The sequence below is a fragment of the Phocoena phocoena genome, chromosome 9 (assembly GCF_963924675.1).
Source record: "Phocoena phocoena chromosome 9, mPhoPho1.1, whole genome shotgun sequence".
NCBI lineage: Eukaryota > Metazoa > Chordata > Mammalia > Artiodactyla > Phocoenidae > Phocoena > Phocoena phocoena.
The window spans coordinates 26,559,343-26,580,458 of NC_089227.1; the positions used below are offsets into that span (position 1 = coordinate 26,559,343).

The 21,116-nt window shown below is 38.6% G+C and overlaps 1 protein-coding gene across 1 annotated transcript in view; it reads right to left on the bottom strand.

Moving 5' to 3' along the window:
- The window catches only part of SEMA3E (semaphorin 3E), a 259,454-nt gene extending 248,028 nt beyond the window's left edge, over window positions 1-11,426 (bottom strand). The window contains exon 1 of the mRNA XM_065883863.1: window positions 11,312-11,426. Within this exon, the coding sequence (XP_065739935.1) occupies window positions 11,312-11,426 (115 nt within the window). The remainder of the gene's footprint in view (window positions 1-11,311) is intronic.
- Between the last annotated feature and the right edge of the window lie 9,690 nt (window positions 11,427-21,116).

Genomic DNA, 21,116 nt, shown 5'->3' on the forward strand with positions numbered 1-21,116 from the left:
TTAGTCCGAGAAAACTTTCCATTGAGAGATAAACGACACCTGGAATCTTACAAAATGCTTTTCCACAATCCATCAACATTAAATGTTTTCTTATCTGAACTCAATGATAGCACCATGTGTCACAATTTACACCACGAATAATCATTAAAAACAAATTTAATTTATATGTTGAATTATTATCAATAACTATATATACTATATCTTACGTAATAGAAAAAATAATAGGTAGAGAATGGTATAATAGTTAGATATTTATGAATTTAAATGTATGTATGAAGACCAAGGCTGTAATTTGGAAATTTAAATAAATGACACCTTAGCCTGGGTAATGGATCTGAAGGGAGGAAAAAAAATGAAAACATGAATGTGAAAGTGAGGCTCCTTTGTAGCATCATCCCAAACACTTAGCCCAGTGTCTCTCATGCCCGAATGTGCATTGAGAATCCCCTGCAGGGCCTGTTAAAACACAGATCCCTGGGCTTCCCCGGTGGCGCAGTGGTTGAGAGTCTGCCTGCCGATGCAGGGGACACGGGTTCGTGCCCCGGTCCGGGAAGATCCGACATGCCGTGGAGTGGCTGGGCCCGTGAGCCATGGCTGCTGAGCCTGTGCGTCCGGAGCCTGTGCTCCGCAACGGGAGAGGCCACAACAGTGAGAGGCCCATATAACACAAAAAACAAACAAACCAAAAAACACACAGATTCCTGAGCCCCAGAATCACTGACTCAGTAAGCCTAATTCAGTAGCTCACAGGGGATGCTGATGCTGCCAGGACACTTTGTACAGCACTGGCTTAATCCCAGCTCAGTCTCCTCTCTGCCCCTACTCTGGACGAAGAGCAGAAGAAAATCACAAGTAGCATCATCTCCTCTGCAGTGAAATTCAACTAAAGCTCTCTTGGGTTAATTATTCAGCATTAGCTCTACCTCTTAAAGAAATAAGCCTTTATTTTGTCATTTTGACCATAACATGGAAGCCAAAAACAACAAGAAAAAGTTTTCTCTTTTTTTTTTGGTCTTTTGTTTTTTTTCAGTAGATACTAAACACCCAGCCTTTAGGAATGATCTGATTAAGTCACTTTATTCTGTCCACAAGGGTCTCACCAAGAAACTACTCCTTGCCCTCAAGGATCCTAAAATATAGTTAAAGACAAGTACATAACTTAGAGAATATTATAAGCCATTATTATACAATATTCTACATCTCCATGGTACATTTCAATTTTCTACAACAATCACGAGATAGAAATTAGTCTCTGTGCACTTATGAGGAAAGTAAGCCTCAGAAGTTCAATGATTTAGCAAGAATAATAGACATCAAATAGGATAAGCTGTAGATTCAAATCTAGGATTTTTAAACTGTGAATCCATACATACTTTCCACTAGAACATGCTGTCTCCTAATAAAATGTTCAAAGTGTTCTGGAGAAACTAGACACACTGGGAGGTCTGGTGAGGAGAAGAAAGGAGTCCTACACTTGTAGAATTGGAAACGATCTCCGAAATCACATGGACCATAATACATTTTTGACTCAGGATTAGGAAAAAAGTAATCAGCAGGAGTGAATAGCTATGTGCAAGGCTGTCAGCACATTTCCTCTTCAGCTTTAGTTCCACAGTGTATCTCGAGCTTTGAATTTAAAGCTCTCCTCGGTTCCCATCATTTCCTGAGAGGAAACTGGTCAGGAGGCAAAAGGTCACTGTCCCCAGCTGACCTTATTTTCTCCCTTTTTTATTCCCATTTTCATTGCTGTTGTTCTTTTCTGGTTCTGGAGTTACTCCAGCCACCTAAAATCACCACTGAGACGTACCCTTAGGGATGCTACTCTTCTGCTCTATCCTGTAAACAAAACCCCCTATCTATTCTGGTTTCAATGAGTTAAAAATCATAACTCAGAGAACACAAAGCAAAACTACATGGAAATAGATAGGTTTATAAAAATACTATTCTTACACTTAACACAAGTTTAGCCACAAAGGGGACAGGCTGGCAGGCCCTGCTCTGTCCTGCTCAGGACCCTAACTCTCCCTTCCCAGTCCCCACAGTGCCACGGTGCTGGGAACATCAGCCTCCCACTGGAAACACAGGCTAGACAAACAGGACAAGTTGTCCAAGTGGCTAGTAAGCTATTTATTTAATATTTCATTATTTCCTAAGTCTTGAATTTCAACCAAGTTTGAATGCCTAATGAACGCAGTTACGCTTCTTTTAAATTCAAAAGTCATTTCTTCTATTCATTGAATGAGACAACAAAAGAAATACTCAGGTAAACTGAGGACCAATAAATAGCACTCACTTAAAATGTTTTAATTTCCTTTTTGGCTTAAGGTAGGGAAGAAATCAAAATCTCTCTTTGGAAGGAAGCAAGGTGGAGACAAAAAGCGGTGGGGGCTTCCCTGGTGGCGCAGTGGTTGAGAGTCTGCCTGCCGATGCAGGGGACGCGGGTTCCTGCCCAGTCTGGGAAAATCCCACATGCCGCGGAGCGGCTGGGCCCGTGAGCCACAACTACTGAGCCTGCGCGTCTGGAGCCTGTGCTCCGCAATGGGAGAGGCCACAACAGTGAGAGGCCTGCGTACCGCAAAAAAAAAAAAAAAAAAAAAAAAAAAAAAGAGGTGGGGTGGTGGTGACACAACACGGAGGAGACGTTAAAGAAAGAAGTGAGAAGAGAAGAAAAGGAAGGCGTTGTAGTGATCATCCAGGAATGACGAGAGCATCAAAAAGCAGTTTTTGTTTGTTTGTTTTGCGGTACGTGGGCCTCTCACTGCTGTGGCCTCTCCCACTGCGGAGCACAGGCTCCGGACGCGCAGGCTTACTGGTCATGGCTCACGGGCCCAGCTGCTCCGCGGCAATGTGGGATCTTCCCGGACCGGGGCATGAACCTGTGTCCCCTGCATCGGCAGGCGGACTCTCAACTACTGCGCCACCAGGGAAGCCCACCAAGTAGTTTTTTTGTTTTTTTCAAAAGAAGACTGATTATAGATGAGAGAATATGGCTGACCTGTCAGGAGGGTGTCTGGAGACCCCAGCTGCTTCAACACAATGCAGCGCTTGAGGGGAAGGAAGGTGAATAGGCAGAGAAACCCCCAGCCTTCCTCTTCATGTATGTTTTACCAAAGGAGCCATAAATAGTTGTTCACGATTCCTTAGTTTCCTTGGTACTCCTCACCCCACCCCTGGAATCAGACATTTCTTTAGAAAACACTGCTCTAAATCATTGTTTTATTCATATACCCAGTCAATGAGCATTGATTGAACACCGACTAAGGGTAAGGAACCGTGCTCTGCAGCAGATGCCTTACCTGTGTGTGGGTCCAGGGGAAGGCAGAACGGAAAGCTTTCTCTCAAAGCAAACAATGCATGTTGGGCTGATTGCTTACAGGACACTGTTTGGTTGAACTTTTGCCAGTGTGATCTGGTCTTAGTAATATCTGTTCTATTGTGCCTTACAAAGCCAGGCCTACAATTACCTTTGTTAGTAACTTTTGTTTATTTTATGGCTTTGGTCTCTTGTCTCCAAGGTGCCATCAGATAAAGTTCCAACTTTCCTTAAATTATCAACAAAATAATCTTACAGTAACTTACAAGCATGAGAGATACCAATATCCCTAGTTACTTCTAGTCATCTACTCCAATAGAGCTGGGTTTCATTTTTTAAAAACCTTTGCTTTCAAGTAAAAAACTGATGACTAAAGATTTTCCCTTATTGTAAGTTGTTAAGTTAATAATTAACTCATGATTGTTTTTAGAATAAAAAAGGGAACCAGAGTAGGCTAATTCTCCCTGAACCTCTTCTGATTCATTGACTAATTTATGAAAAGCTTCTTAAGGCTAAAGTATTTACCACACTAATTCGCATTATCTCATGTAATTCTTTCAGGGTGTTACTATATATTACCCCATTTTAAAGATGGGAAAATTCATACTCAGAAAATAAGTAACTCGCTCATGTCGTACAGCCGGAAGCAACATTCAGATTAGGTAGGCCTCAACCAAAGTCTAGAGCTTTTAGGCTACTGATATTAGAACGTGAGAGTGTTTTGTAAAACCTGGGCCTAAACTACTTTTCTACATGTACTGTGCCGAGGCTATGAGCTAAGTCCTTGAGCAGAAAGCAGTGATGACTAAAGACAAAAGGAGAAATATATTTCTAAGCCCCAGAAATCAGGCAAGTCATGAATTTCTCTTTTCCTTTTCCACACTAGTTATAGAGTCAAGGTTACCAGGACAATGGGGCCTTATGGTGGGAATATCCTGAACTAGGTATTAGACCCAAGGCAGGCTGAAAACTTCTTGAGTAATCAATTGCTTTGGCCACCACCAGGGCAACAGGAAATCAAGTTATCAATTCCACAGACGTTTCTGTTCTTGAAATCATCACATTCTTTGACAGAAAATGCTCTCTGATGTCAGAGATTGTAACACTTGGTTCAAATGGGGTATTAACACATCCTTTTCCTTCACAGTTCAGAAAATACAGCTGATAAAATATCTAGTCTTGTCATTATCATCCTTATCATGAGTACAAAGCATAATGCTTGCTTAAGCCCAAGAATCAACTAATGACACTGATAGTTTCCCTTACACTGCAAATGTTATTTAAAACCATACCGTGAAAAAATTCTTTATTAAAATCATCATCATCCTTTGTACGATGTATATAATATTCCAAAGTGTCAGATGTTGTACTGAAGACTACTAACAGCAACTTGCCCTGTCTATTGAAACAAAGAGAATAACTGAAATCTTTACTTTGCACCTTTTGGGAAAATGCTGTGAGCGGTATAATTTCAGTTTTGTTTTCTTTTAAATTCTCTGAGACTGAACTTACCAGAACACTTAAATACCACGGTGGCTATGTATGAAGCGGCATGCATGCACGCAAAGTGCCATTTCTGGATTCCTGCGGACTGAATTCCTCTACTAAACCACAGAGGAGCCTTAGACACAAGATAAAGGAGTAAATCTTTGCACGCTCTCCCACTCAGAACTCCCCAGGGTGATCCCAGTAGATATCTTTGATGAAAGAAAACTGACTCAGCAGATTGTTAACAATAATTTTCACCAGCAATGACCAATCTGATGTTTGGTGCTTTATAATGTGGTCGTAGAACTGGGGCCACCGAGTGATCTCATACCAGACAGAAAGATAGGCCGTCTCTATGAAATACCCTCGTTAAATGACAAATCTGACATGGACAGCAAAATAATATAGCAACATAAATTTTTACAAGAATATTCCATGTGGGAGATCAGCTCAGTGCTTTGTGACCACCTGGAGGGGTGGGATAGGGAGGGTGGGAGGGAGGGAGACGCAAGAGGGAAGAGATATGGGAACATATGTATATGTATAACAGATTCGCTTTGTTATAAAGCAGAAACTAACACACCATTGTAAAGCAATTATACTCCAATAAAGATGTAAAAACAAAAAAAAGAGTATTCCATTGTGACAACATGACTGTTGCATGTATTTTTTAGTCAAGAACAAGTACTGGTTCTATATTATGGATAGAACACAGTCTTCACAAAACTTTTTTTTTTTTTTTTTTTTTTTTTTTTTTTTACGGTACGTGGGCCTCTCACTGCTGTGGCCTCTCCCGTTGCGGAGCACAGGCTCCAGACACGCAGGCTCAGCGGCCATGGCTCACGGGCCCAGCCGCTCCGCGGCATGTGGGATCTTCCCGGACCGGGGCACGAACCCGTGTCCCCTGCATCGGCAGGCGGACTCTCAACCACTGCGCCACCAGGGAAGCCCTTCACAAAACTTTTAAGAAATGATTTTATGTGACTAAATTATTTTTTGGTCCAAAATTGGCCCAGTTCATTTATTGCTTTTCCTAACTCTGACCTTCCCTCACCCTACTTCTATACTAAAGATAACTGTGTTCTCACTGTCATACTCAATGTACAGATAAGAACCAAATAATTCAGGCTTCCCTGGTGGTGCAGTGGTTAAGAATCCACCTGCCAATGCAAGAGACACAGGTTCGAGCCCTGGTCCGGGAAGATCCCACATTCCACGAAGCAACTAAGCTCATGTGCCACAACTACTGAGCCTGCGCTCTAGAGCCCGCGAACCACAGCTACTGAAGCCCAAGCACCTAGAGCCCGTGCTCCCAACAACAGAAGCCGCCACAATAAGAAGCCTGTGCGCCACAATGAAGAGAAGCCCCGCTCGCCACAGCTAGAGAAAGCCTCCGCTCGCCGTAACCAGAGAAAAGCCCGCATGCAGCAATGAAGACCCAAGCAGCCAAAAGTAAAATTAAAAAAATTTATTAAAAAAAAAAACCAAATAATTCATAGAACCATTCAGAAGATTTTGTGTCTCCAGATGCATTTCTGTGATGCACAAACAATATTTCTATGTAGCAGATATAAAAATACAGACATGAATATGGCAGAAGATCATTGCTAAAATATAGACTTCCTCTATAAAAAGTATATTCTGTGTAAATTAAACTCCACAAAACATATTGTAATTCCTTTCATGTTACCCAGTGGCTTTTTATTTTCTTAAAATATAAACTGTTTCTTAATAAACCCACCACTTAATTCTCACTGACTCCCCCTCATGGAGATCTGGGCAGTAAGGTTTGTGTTTACCCCTGGGTCCTATCTAACTACTTTCTTTATGAATCATGCCTTATGACCAGTTTTTATTTATTAACCACACAGGGATGTGTGACTAATGTCACTACTGATAATACCTAGTTACTGGCTGAGAAACCCAAGCTATGAGCTGGTTCACAAAAAACTGGCTCAGTCACTGCCTTTATAACATTGGCCCTGGATAGAAAATAAATACCACAGCCTCCAGGATGATCGTTCAAAACTTATTTATCACTGTGCTCTTCTAGAATTCTATCTCAATTTTTTTAATGTAAACTGAAAAAAATTCTAAAATGTGTGGTGAAAAGTATGTGTAATAAACAGATATATGCACACTTCTACTGCAAAAATATTGGCCATGAATCTTGGAAAATGTGCAGATGATGTAATTATCTTCTAAATTATTATAACTAGAGGTCAAAGGTATGGAAATGGGATTTGGAGTGAATGCAATCAGGATAAATCACACATTTTATGCAAATTAAGACCAAGTTTTGCTGTCGTCTATACTAGCATCATTCTAGGACTTACTGATATCCAAACTCAAGCCATTTCCCAAGAGTTTTTTGTCTTTAGGACGTGATTCCTTCTAACCTTCTCATTTTCTATCAGTCTTTAGGAAACATTAATAAGATCATTTTTAGGTTATAAAGTGCTTTTACAGTATTATTGTTCCATTTTGATCCTCTCAAAAACCCAGTGAGATATATAGGGAAAATACCAGTACTACCCCTATTTTCAAATTAAGGAAACTGAGGCACAGATAATTACCATAAGTGGAAGAATTAGAGCTGGAGTAGAGACCTCTGACTTCAAATCTGAGCTCTCTGAACTATGACAAACCTGTATTTAATTGGTTACAATATTCAAATACAGATAGAGTAATTAACACGCTCTCCCACGTTCTATATGTATGGATATGTTTTCAATGCTCAAATCTACATTTATAATATCAACATATTTTAGCAATGATCTTCTGCCATATTCATGCCTTTATTTAGCTAATTTTCATCAAACATCCTGGGAGCACATCCTCTGCTTATCAGCAGGCATTCTCCTTGGCTTCTGCAATCGTGAAGTTCCTCATTGGGTCTTTGAACACCTACCCTATCTGGAACCTCCCTCGATTGAATTTCTGGGGCTTTCTACCTGCATTGGGATTCCTTCTTTGACATGGGCTTTCCTCATTTGTTTTTTTCTTCTTTGAGCTCCATTATCAAGAAGGCTATTTTTGCCTTCCCTGTAACCTCATTAATGCAGGATGGTGAAAGATAAGGAGAGAACAGACATCCACGAAGGGAAGTGGCTGAATCCACCAGGACACTTCTCCCTCTATTCTCTCTTTCCTTCATTTCTGTCATGAGGAGCATAGCTATTTTTCAAAGAAATCCTTGTAGTAGAATATTATAAATTTGTATGAATTATACCCAAACTACCCTCTTTAGGGTACTGGCTATAAATTCTTAACTGTTCATAAATTTTAACATTCTTGTCTGATATAGTTAATCTGGACTCAAATCTTGACTGAAAATTCTTATAGGGCAGGGCAGAATCTTGCCATTTTTATCTTTGTATGTTTTTATTTGTTAACCCAATTTATCTTGTACCTATAAAATGCATTAAAAGATATGCATTGCCTCAACAAGAGCAAATATTTCATCTTTTTAGCTACAAGGCTTGCCTGAAGTTAGCATATTTGCTTAATATTGGGGTGGAGTGGATATTCCGTAAGAAGAGGGAGGAATTCAATATTATCCCACGGTGGGTGGAGAGTAGTGAGGAGCAAGCTCGAAGATGCTCCATATCTGATCCCAACTTTCTACCTTTTTTCTCTCCCTCTCTGCCTTTTCTCCCTTTGGGTCCTAATGGTCTTCTCCTCTCAAGCTGTGTTTAATAACAAGGCTTCCTTGGTGGCGCAGTGGTGGGGGGTCCGCCTGCCGATGCAGGGGACACGGGTTCGTGCCCCGGTCCGGGAGGATCCCACATGCCGCGGAGCGGCTGGGCCCGTGAGCCATGGCCGTTGAGCCTGCGCGTCCGGAGCCTGTGCTCCGCAACGGGAGAGGCCGCAACGGTGAGAGGCCTGCGTACCGCAAAGAAAAAAAAAAAAAGGAAAGGAAAAAAGAACATGCCACTTCCAGAGTTAGAGAAGGATGGAGGAAAGAGAAAAAGGGCAATTCCTGGGCTCTTTTTTTTTTTTTTTTCTGAACATATTTTTATATAATTTAACTCAAGCTTTGTAAACATATGAAACTTTCTCCTCCTCTTTGGGAAGTGACACGAGGTTTGTGTTCTCCAACACCATCTTGATAATGGAAGATATAAGAAAGATGCTTGTCCTTCTCCAATATGGCATGGACCACTGCTATGAAATGAATCCCCGGATGAATCCAGTAGGCTACCTCCAGGGAGCCTACCAGCTTTCTCCACTGGGGGTCAGGCAGCAGTGCAGAGGTGCTACATTACTTATAAGTAGTGGCTCTTATTTTTAAGGACCATGCACTCATTTATAATACTAATCACCTAATTTACTTACTACTAAAATTGTACCATTTGGGATATCATTTAACATAGCAGAAGAGTATACTCTAAAATATTCTGCCCCTAGTTTTCAGACACCACTAAAATGTCCACTGAGTCTCGAGTGTAGAGAGGTGAATGTGCTGTTCATACTGTATCAAAGGGATGGAATATCCCTGCTCAGGCAGTCCTGTGCTTCTCTTCCACTGAGTCACCTGCGGTGCAGGAGGCATCGTTGCTTCAGGTTGCATCTCTGCTGTGCTCTCTTAGCTGACTTTGCTAACTAAACTGTACAAGTGGGAACATTCTATTTTCAGGTAACTCTATACTGTCTGCATAAGAGCACAATATTGCACATTTTCAGCTAGTGCCCTTAAATCAAAAGGTTAAGAAAAGCCAAAAGGAAATCTTACATGAGTTTTCTGTCTAGTGTACCCATAGCTTCTAGCAGTGGTCCTCCCACACCACTTAACAGGACTCATAAAACCAATTACAGTTATTCCTTTGACTAAGGGAGATGTGGTGAAGATAAGGCTGATGGTAACATTATGCATGCACTGACTAAATTAGAAGCTCTCCAATGAAATATTAAAATGAGGTATCTTTGGAAACATACTGATATTGAGCTATCAAAAACCAAGTCTCCTAGTAATGAGGTATAAAAGATTGATACCATGCATAGCAGAATGGCAGCTTGCCCAAACTGGCAGCTTATCCGCTTGTCTACATAAGAAAAAGAATCCATTATTATGGGTTTTTTTCTGACATCCTTATGTGTCCATATTCCATCACATCAAATTTTTACATTTAGATATATTTGATCTTAACTTCTTAGGAGTATGTATTTTGATACATACCATGATACATCTTCCCAAATCAAATGAATTATACTAATTCTAGGCACTATATTTTAAATACTTCACAAATTCAGTGTCAATGTGTTTCTTAAATTTATGTTATCTACTGGGGAGTACTATAGGAAATCTATTTAAACTAAGAAAATACCCATAGATTATAGCTGTTCTAAAAATGAGAAACTTCTATAGCCCAATCTACTGATGATTGTCAATTAAAAAAAAAACAACTGTGTCATAAATTTGAGCCCTCCTTTTTTGAGTAAAGATTACACTCATATTTTTAAAATACAGACTTCCTTCTACAGTGGGGACAATTTAAAAGCTTACACAATGGAAAAATGTTTTTTATGTAATGCTCACTATTCCGTCTATTATCTGTCTCAGTGGTTAATGATAATAAATACTTCTTTCCTGAAAATCTATTCCAAGTTCCTTTTAAGTCAGCAAAGCCACTTTCTTAGAGTGTGGGTTTTGTTTGTTGTTTGTTTACAGGAGGAAGAGTCATCAAACCTATTCATGACTGGCTTTACTGATGCAAAAGCTATCTTTTAATCATTTATGACTAAATGCTGCTTTACAAGACATAGCTGCAGAATAAAATATTTAAGCACTCTCTGATAGATGGATCTTCAGTTAAGCACTATGAATTTACATTAAAAAGAATAGATGCTAGTAAATAGTATCTAACACTTTAATCAGTACAAATCAGTTCACAAGGATTGCTAACATTTTTTTTTGCCACACATTAAAAAAATTTCCAATAATCAATTCAACTAGAAAGCTAATTTATAACAGTTGTTAGTCATTTTAATTACACGGTGATGACTTTGTTATCATGGGCAAGGAATCATTTTGATTCTCAGGAGTTTTCTTTTTTCCTCCTCTCACCCCCATTATGGACAATACAAAACAGAAAACCAATTGCACCTCTATTTCTACAGTCCTTCCCCGACGTACTTGCTTCCCAAAATGCATAAATTGGTATTTAAATACCCTTTGCTAACTTGGTGGGTTCAGCCCCTCAAGGCTCTTTACTACCTGCTTCCTACCCTCTTCTGTTATGTCTGCTAGTGAGTGAACTTATTAACAAAACCTAATATTTACAAGACAGAAATAACATCTCCAAAGTTAGGCTGTGATTTTACACAATTTTCAGCTGTGGTTAAGTATGACCTATTCATTAGAGGTATTTAGAAGCTTGGGTCAGTGTTGCAATCATTATTTTCAGGTGTATGTTAAGGGTCTGGGAAGACCAAAGATCAATGTTAAATAAATGACTTTAATTTTTTTCTCATTTTTTTCTAACAAAACGATCTGAAAAGGTGACCTACCTTTATGTGACAGGCGTAAGCGGGGGTGCGGGGTGTCAGCTGTGTGACCTCCCGTCCAGAGCTCCAGCAAGTAGCCCCACAGGAGCCAGGTGATGAGGTACCCGGCAGATGCCATGCTGCCAGCCTGCCACCAGCGATCCTCACTTTCAGGCGGGGTGAGTTTTACTTAGGACTCCCCTCCAGGGGCAGCGTGCGAGAGAGGCTTTGTCAGAAATCGAACGCGTTGTCATCAGAAAGCACAGTTCCAAAGTGCCATTTGTCAGGCTGTATTTGGATAAGTAAAACCTGCCTTTCCCCAGGACAGTTGTTTATAAGCCGGGAGCAAGAGGACATTCCAAGGAGTGAGCCTTCAGAGCCATGTCCTGTCTAGAGCTCTCTTCAGTCACTATGCCGGTGGATTCAGGAAGAAACTGTATATTTTTTTTTTTAGTCACTTCTGCAAGCGGTTCATTCAGAAAAAACAACCACACCAGCACACCCACTGCCTTCCCCCGTGGAGCTCCTGTTCTCTTCTGGCTCGTTCTAGCCTCTCAGAAGTCAGCCTCTTGCACTGACTTGCCAAACAGCTAGTTTTAATTCACCTTTCACCTTGCTAATTAAAAACAAGAAGTGCCATTCCCTCTAGGAGTTGCAGGATCCACCCAGCAGGGATGCCGCTCTGTCAGCGAGCTGTGTTTTCGGGGAAAGTTCAGGCAGGGTTGAGCCGCGTACTTGCTGTTTCTAGGAAGTGTTTCTGGTCCACGTGCCCTCGCCCCACCCTCCCTCCCAGGATTGTCGGCCCCGCGTCACTCAGCGACAGCAGAGAAGTTCGCATTTTGATGGGAAAGGGGAATCAGGAGGGAGAATGATACATCATAGGCTGCTTACTTAAGAATAAGTATAACAGAAGAGGATGGAGTGTCAGGAAGGGCTTTTAAATGTTCACTCATCAAGATTAACCCTTGAATAAATACAGATTCGTTTTAAACAATCTATTTGTCACCATCCAGTACCCAAACTGATTTTTTGGTGTTTCCACTGAAATTGTATTTTTTTTCACATTTTTGGCTTTTTCTATTGATTGCATCTTAGAAATGTTATTTTCAACTTTTGTAAGGAAAGCGTTTTTAAGAACCTGAAAAACTGTCACCTGTGATTGTTTCATAGATATGTTAAAACTAACAAATTATTTTGCAGAGGCAAATTCTTCAAATCAATTAAAAGCAAGTTCTTTTTTATAAGCAAGTCATAAATTTCATCTCAAATTTTGGAATAATTAACTTTTAAGGTGATTTTTCTCTTACATAAGATAACTATGGTAAACTTGAGATTCTGTATGGGACAGATCTCAATAGACATTAGAAAACTCAGGATGTAAAATACCTTGGGATTCAACTGCTATGCACTTTCAGAGTTTATTTTCCAAGACACTATGTTTGTGTAAATAGGCTTAACACAATAGGTCAACTTTACAATCTACTTTCAGTCTCAAAAACTAATCCAAACACTCTGTGGCTGTTGGCATGGAAATGAATGGTATTATTTTAAGGTACCAATAAACGTGAATGGATATTTGATTTGATAGCTGAAAGTTAAATGGTCAACAAACGATTTCAACTCTAACTTTTTCTCATTCTGCATTTTACATGGTAATGATTAAGGATACTTCTTGAGAATTATGTTTTTAAAATCATGTACTTATAACAAAAAGATTACACAGTTTACCCTGGTGTTTTGCATCATATATAAGCAAATGTAGAGCCAGGCATTCTATACCCATTTTCCTAAGCACGATACGTTCTATTACAAGCAGAGTATATTTAGCAAAATGTAAATGTCACTGGATATTATAAATAATTGGATTTCCAAGGTCTACAAAAGATAACAAACTCTAAACATTATTTAAGAGTAAAGTACCATGAAGTATGTAGATACTTTTAACCTGGGGTGGTCTCTGTAGGCGCTTGCATATTTTAAAAGCCAGTCTGATGAGCTACAGACCTAAAGGTTTTTCTAAGTGTGCTATATAATATACCTTTGGAATTCTCTTTTACTTCCATCCAGAATTGAAGTAACTAGAAAGTAAATAGCAGCTTTTATATGTGTTATCTAATGGTAGGGTTCCAGAAAAAGTAAATGTGATGTATATAATTTTTATTACAAATATGTGGCTACACTCATGCAAGCAACTGAAATTCCACTTAAGATTGTACAGAGCCTGTCCTAACCCTAGTAAGGAGCTGAGGCAATGTAAGACGATACAACCATTTCATCAGGGTACAGAATTCACACCATGAAATCTTGATGCAGGGATAAAGGTTATGAATGTTAGTTACATACATAGAGCTATACACCAAGATTCACCTTCAGTGTTTACATGTCATCCTTCAGATAAGGTTAGGACCTGTTGAAGTCTGGGCCCGAATAATGAGCTCCTTTGGGTTCCTCAGAAATGTGCTTTGGTTTATCCCTCAGTCATCAATGTCATTGCTTATTCCCTTTAACTCCTTTCTATGTCCTTCTACCTTTCTCTCCAGTCTCTACAGAACATACAGATGATGTCCCCACAAAATGACTATTCAGAATGCTAACCACAGCCTCCGCTAACCCCATGTGGCTCTAGCCACTAGCAATGGAATGAAGGGTCTTTGGGACCAAATCACTCATTCACATCATGAAATAAAACAAGAAGAGTTCTCAGGAGCAGGGTCACCATGTAAGTTATCATCCAAACAGAACATTTTTTAAAAGTAAAAGAGTCTTCTATGAATAATCACAGACAACCAAGACTATTACAGACAAATCAGGACATCAAAGTCACCCTCCTTGGGAGAGATTTCTAGGCTCCCTTAGAAAATATGGAAATGGAAAAAAAAAATTAAATAACAAAACTGACTTACCACCAACAGGGAACGAACGAGGAGCTTCAGTAAATGGAAGAGCTTTGGAACTAGCAATAATACCTATTGATTTTATTATGTTTGATCTGAGAGGAGTGAGACTGCCAGTTTGAACAACCTTAGACAACATGGAAAACCAGGTAAGAAGGAAAATGGCAGCTCTGAAGGTATTGCCTGCCAGGTCAAACGTTTCTGTCCAAAACCTTAACCCTTTGTGGTTAGTGTCACACACAGTAGTGAGAAAAAAAAAAGGGGGGAACTGAGTACTCATCAGGAGTTCCAGGCTCCCCCATGGTGGGTTCTGTCCCTGGTTCCCCAATTTTAACAGCAGAAGAGCAGCTGGCCTCTGAAACAATTCTTCGCAGCATGTGGTCCATGACTATCTGCTCCTGAATCACGAAGGCTATAGGGTATTTGCTAAAAGAGCAAATTCTAATGCCCCACCTTGTACTCCCAGTTTACCTAAAGTTTTACGTACTGAAGTTTGAGTTTTAGAGTGGTTCTTTTCGGTCAGTGTTATTAAAACATTAGACATCTGTGTGGCACTTTTTACCATTTTTATCATAAGAACACAGTGTCTGCAATTAAAGTTTAAATTTATATAAAACGAAGCCATGACCTCATAGGCACAGTGTGCTACTTACATTTTTCAAACACATGTTGAACATAAGCAAAAATTATAAAAGTTTACTCTCTGCACCACTTAAAATTATCTCACATATTGTGGGACACAGTATTTACTAATGGCCTCGAGAATATCCATTCTTTCTTTTCTTCCTACCCAGGAAGACAGAAGATAAATATGGGGGCCTACCCTTCTCAGCCCCTGGGCAGTTATGTTAAGCCATGTGACAATTTCTGACCAAATAAATGTGAGCAGAAGTGACGTGTATCACATGTAGGCTGAGGCAGTGAAATAGTCCTAAGCACTTCTTCTGTCTCTCTCAAGTCCTGGAGGAGGCCTTACATTGAAATGGTGAAACTATGAGACTGAAGCATCTTGAATTATGAATCACCACACTGCGGACAGTTGCCCTGGAAAGTTACCCTGACCTACAGCAAATTTAGTATAAGCAGGAACTAAACATATGTTAAACTATTTGGTTTATTTATTACCACAGCATACACAGTCTCCCTTAACTAACTGTACACACTTTACTTGCTGTGATTTGGGAAACAGGTTCTTAGACAAACATAAAGCATCAGTAAGTCACTGATATTGTATTCCTTCCTATCTGTCACTAAAACTTATTTCAGCCAGAGAGAGATGCAGATAGTTGAGGGCTAAGTAAGAGGTAACATGATTCCCTATGTCACTTTTAGAATGGGATGAGACATGCCCTTAGCTTTTCCAGTTGAACCTTGCACACAAAAATGATGTCATGAACAGTATTTATAGGTGAACAAATAAGTGCTACATCTCAAGAACATTATGATTAAAACTATTAACAACCAACAGATCACAATAGCAATGATGATGATCCTTTTTAGAACTAAAGATAAACCTTCTCTACAATGGTCATGGCCTTTCAGGTTCACTAATCCTTCCTCCACTCCTGCTAGCCCTGTAATCTAGAGCATCTCAAATGCTCCACCAATACCGCCAGCTACTGCTGCCGCTGCCACATCACTGCTGATGGGTTGTACAACCAAGACTGTTGATGTGTTTGTTGATCAGTCCGTTCAGATGATGCACAGGATCTGTGAGGATTCCAGAAGTCTGGATTCACTATTTCTCACATTCAGTGATTCAAGAGGATGACGGAAAAGAGACAACTAAGTGATTCCTGGTTTGTATGTAATTGAGAGTAGTTCAGAGAACGGCATCCTATCAATCAGTACCAGCCAGGAGCCAATCCAGTAGCTTGCCTGAGAGAGGTTTGGCTGATGCCATTCTGATGTCATCCTTTAGATAGCTAATAATTCAATAAATTGGCCTTTTCTTTTTCCATTTTTTTGTATTAGTAAAAAAAAAAAAAAAAGACAAAATTTGAGCAAAATTTACATGTTATAGAATTTTGAAGTTCTTTATTTCTGACTGACACTAGGTTTCCTCTAATTTTCTTTTAGGTCCTTGATAATAAGGAAAAGCAGAAGCATTGTGACCAGGTATCAGCTTGAATTGACTTTAATCAAAGAGCAGTGCTATTTCTCATGCCCTTTTAATGGCAAAATGAAATTATTATGTGTCATTAACTCTAGAAATCCTTTAATTTGTAGGTCCTGAGAGGTTTCCCTATATACTCTTCCTTATAGGCTATAGAGAATTCCTTAAAAAGGCAGCAATCCAATTAGTTATCTTAAAAAAATGTAAGAGAAACCTCAATAATACATTGTAATTTATTGGTTTATATGCCTGTTTTAACACATATTTGGGAGTTACTGGTGGCACTGATGGTGACCTGTTCTTAACACTTGATCAGGGTCCTCAACACCTAGCACTGCACTTCAAACTATTTCCATTTTAATAGAACAAAAACGATTACTATAATAATAACAAAAATGTTCATTTGTTGTTTTCTGTATACTAGGCACTGTACAAGGCACATTCACATATAATCCAGTTTAAACCAGACAACAGCCCTACGCAATAGAAACCATTTTTACTGCCATTTACTCAGAAAAAGAATCTGGGACACAGATGTTAAGTAACTTGCCTGAGGTGAAGTACTGATAAGCGACAAATCAGCCCTCTTACACCCAGACTCCAGGGCCCGGGTTCCAAACATTACACTTGCCTTCCTGGAGAATACTATTTAGATAAGACTTCGTAATGACTCTTCCAAATTATTACACTAGCAGGAACTTACCTTTAATAAATGTTAGTAAGGAAATATACACAGTTTAACAATAAAAACCTTTCAAAAAAAAAAAAAAAAAAAAACCTTTCAAGGCAGTTGGTGCTTTAGTTGACAACCAGCCTCTATGATTGAAACTGAACTCACCAGATAAAGCCCTCCATCCCAGGTTGTGTCAGATGGCAGCGCATACTCTGTTCATTCCATTACAGGCTATAGTGTCCAATTGCACAAATTCTAGTGACTTGTTTCGTTGACTAGATACTGGCCCTTGTAAGCTGTTAGGTTTGACTGGAGTCTTCTGAGCTTGGTAATCAGGCACAACACTGGAGCTAAATACAGTAGGCAAAATTATTAAAGATCCAGTTTCTAAGGGAACTAAGCAAATAGGGTTTTTTTCTATTAATAATCTTTATTCCACATTGAAAAGTACAATAGTTTGGTAACAAATAGATATTTTAAGAAAAACTGTCAGATAATAAGTTACTCTTATTTGTGGAAATATATATACATATGTATGCATACGTATATATACACACACACACACACACACAGACACATTTCTAGTGATGGTTGCAGGAGAAGAAAGAAGTTTCTAAGAAAGGATGTAGGGGTAGTAAATCACTTAACAATATAAACTGATGTTTAGATTATTTTGTCCAAAAGATTCCAACATTTTCAAACGACGTTACCACTAATGTACCCAAATGAAAAAAAATTTCATAGTCTACTTAAGAAAGGGACTCAGTATGAGACCAGTAATAAATGCCATAACTTCAGTAAAGGAGTCATCCATCCACTGGCTTCTTTAATCTCATTCTAGAATTTAAGACCACCTGTATTTTTTGTCTTCCTGGCAAGAAGTGGTCTAAAATTTTCAAGGTCGGTTTCTAGATTATTTATTTTTTTAAAGAAAGAAGAAAAGGAAAGGAAGGAGGCAGGGAAGGAAGGCAGGAGGAAAGTAAGTGATAATTCAGTGTAATATTTTTTTCAACTTTATTTCAAGTTTTGAATCCTCTTTCATTTTCTTTGTGATCTCCATTGTTGTTTAACTACCACTGCTAAAGCCAGGCCCAAACCAGTTGGCATGGAATAATTTATTCAATAAATATTTGAGAGTGTGATAGTTGTAAGGCACTCGTACAGCTTAAGCTATCTAAAAACCAAAGATTAGTTTCTTTCTGTTAATTTTTTGGATCATTTTTTTAGCTGTTCACTTTGACTCCACAGAGGACAAATGGCCAATACGTAAGCATAAAAGGAAGAAAACAATTGTATCCCATTATGAAAGAAGAAAAGGAAGGATTTATATAAAGCCAATGCAATTAACCATTAGTCAGTTGGCAAGAAACTAAGCAAAAAGGCCAAATATTTTGCAATATTTTATAGTATCTTCAATTGTCATACAGTTGGCAGATGGATATAAAATTTTATATATCACATAAAGCTGCCATCAACTCAATGAATGTTTCACATTAAAAGAAATGGAAACAAACACTAAAGTTGTGAAGAATCTGACAGAAAATCAGAATATTCAAAATAAATCACATTTCGGCTATGAAGGTGATTCTTAGACTTCAAAGGAATCACAATGACCAAAATAAAAACCTGGCAGAAGTCCTACGAAGCCTCTTTTCCCCCAAGGACTTCCTTTCCTTAACACCATTCCAAATAACCATCTATGGAAGAGAGAAAACAATCCATAGAAAAAAAGAACATGATCTGGAACCCACTGGTGAGATCCCAAAGATGAAACAAGAAATCTAAACTCATTATTTCATGTCACCTTTTGTTTAGCTTTACAACAATTTCCACAAATGGTTTGCCAAAATTATTACTGTGTATGAGCCAGATTTTAAAGAAGGCAGGATTTCAGGTATAGTGTCTTTTTATTCGAATCTGTTGTTTCATTATTGGGATTATTTTTGATGGGCGGTATGAGTGGTTATTTGTTTCATTATTGGGATTATTTTTGATGGGCAGCATGAGTGGTTATTTTGCGTTACCAGGTAGTTCTTGCTTGTGATGTCCCAGTAAATAACACTAGCACCATGTGGAGGCCAAGCCTGGTACTACATGCTTTCAGTTGTAAACGAAACCACAGTACAAGCTGACTCGTGCTCACAGTTTGTTTACTCTTACAAAATAAAGAATGTGCTTTATCTAATGATAATGTGACACTTTATATTCTGAGCATGGTCACTTTTCATGGCTGATAGGATGGGTCTTGACAGTTAAGGATAAATAATTTAAATGTTCTTTATACAACATTTAGTTTAAAAAAATTAAGACTTCTGTTAAGAAACTATTTCTTAACAAGAGGCTTAGAATTTTGAAGAGATGACCATAAATGTGTCAGAAACAAAGGTATTAAATAGGAAAATATCTCCTGTGAAAATCTGTTGATGAAAGTTTAGCAAACTCAGTTGAAAGTTTAATAGTTTGGAGATCTCTAAATTTAATCATCCCTGATTTTATGACTATTGTGTCCTATACTAAAGCGTCTCTAATAGTACGATTACTATGAGACAGTGATATAATTGCGTGTAAATATTTCTTTATATAATCCCATGTTTATACTAGGTAATAAATAATGCAAAAATATGAACAGAAAATATCAAGTAAATCCCAATCTCACTCTATTTGCTTGCCAAAAAATATATAACCATATCAAGCAGTGTCTTTCCCCAGAGACCTAAAGAGAAAGAATATTTCAAGCTAGAATTTTACTTCGTATCATATACAAGTAAGAAATTAGCATGTTTTCAAGGATAAATTAGTGTATGTGCATTAGAGCTCTGCCTAAAATTAATTGCAGGAGAATTTTAATAAATTGCTTAATGATCTGAATATGGATCACTTACCATTGTTAAAATGGTGTAAAAGTTGAATTTGAATAAAAACTGTACACTCTGAATGAAATTTTTAATAGCTAAGCATGAAAAGCTAATTGGTGCATCACATCCTCACAATAACTTGATAAGCTCTATCTAGGACTAAAATACAAGAAACAACAATGTGTGTTGCAAATAAAGGAGGAAATCAAATTAAACATTTTTTGATTGATCTACATTTTAACATAAAAAGTCTACTTTACCAATTATTTTCAATGAAGTAAGATCTACACCATGAAAAACATGGCATATCATCCGTTTTTTTCCTGATTGCCTGATTGAAAATTATGCTAATTTGCTTGAATTCCAAGAATGTTGTTTCCTACAGTTTTTAACTATAACAATATTAACATCTATATAAGAGAAGGATTCAAATATAATTTTCCCCAAGTAAATCTTTCTCCTAGAATTCTGTTATTCCTATTTTTCAGTTCACAATTCCTTGCATCAATTTAATCTTTTTCTAGAGGATTAATAATACCTCTCTACAAGATAATCCCCAATCTTATAGAAAAATATGGTAACATTTCCCATGTTAAAAGAAATCTCCCCCTATCCTCACTAATCCTCCAACTGGGGACCCATTTCTGAGTTCCAACTTATAGTTAATTCCTTCAAAATATTGGCTATAGTCTGTCTTCATGTGCTGGCCTCTCATTTTCTCTTGGATCCACTCTATCAGTTTGAATTAGGTTTGGTTGCAGGTGGTAGAAAACTCAAAACAACAGTGGTTTAAATGTGACAAATTTTACTTCTCCTTTTTGTAAACACAGTCTGGGGGTAGGGCCAGGGCTGAAGTGGCAGAACAAGGAGCTAACTAATCCATAACTAATAGAAGCATTTTCTATCTTGTCACTTATTCATCCTCAATAGGCAGACTCCATCTCACAGTCCAAGCTCCAACCATCACATCCTCTCTGCAGCCAAAAATAATTAGGAATTAATGAAGAAGGACGTGCCCTCTGCATTTAAGGACACTTGCTAAAAAACTTCGTATTCCCGACCTCTAAGTTTTTGAGTGCCATGGGTTCAAACCTACAACCTCATCTCTCCTCTACCTATGCTCACCCCCTTTGGTGGATTTGCAGCAAGTCAACCTGGCTAAGCTGAGCTCCCTTTCCTGGAACTCCCTTTCTTGCCTGTTTCCGTTTAGGTTGAGCCCAAGGGGAAACTTGGGAGATTTGGAGAGCAGAAGGGAATCAGCAGTCATTTTGTAACATACATATTTTCTTAT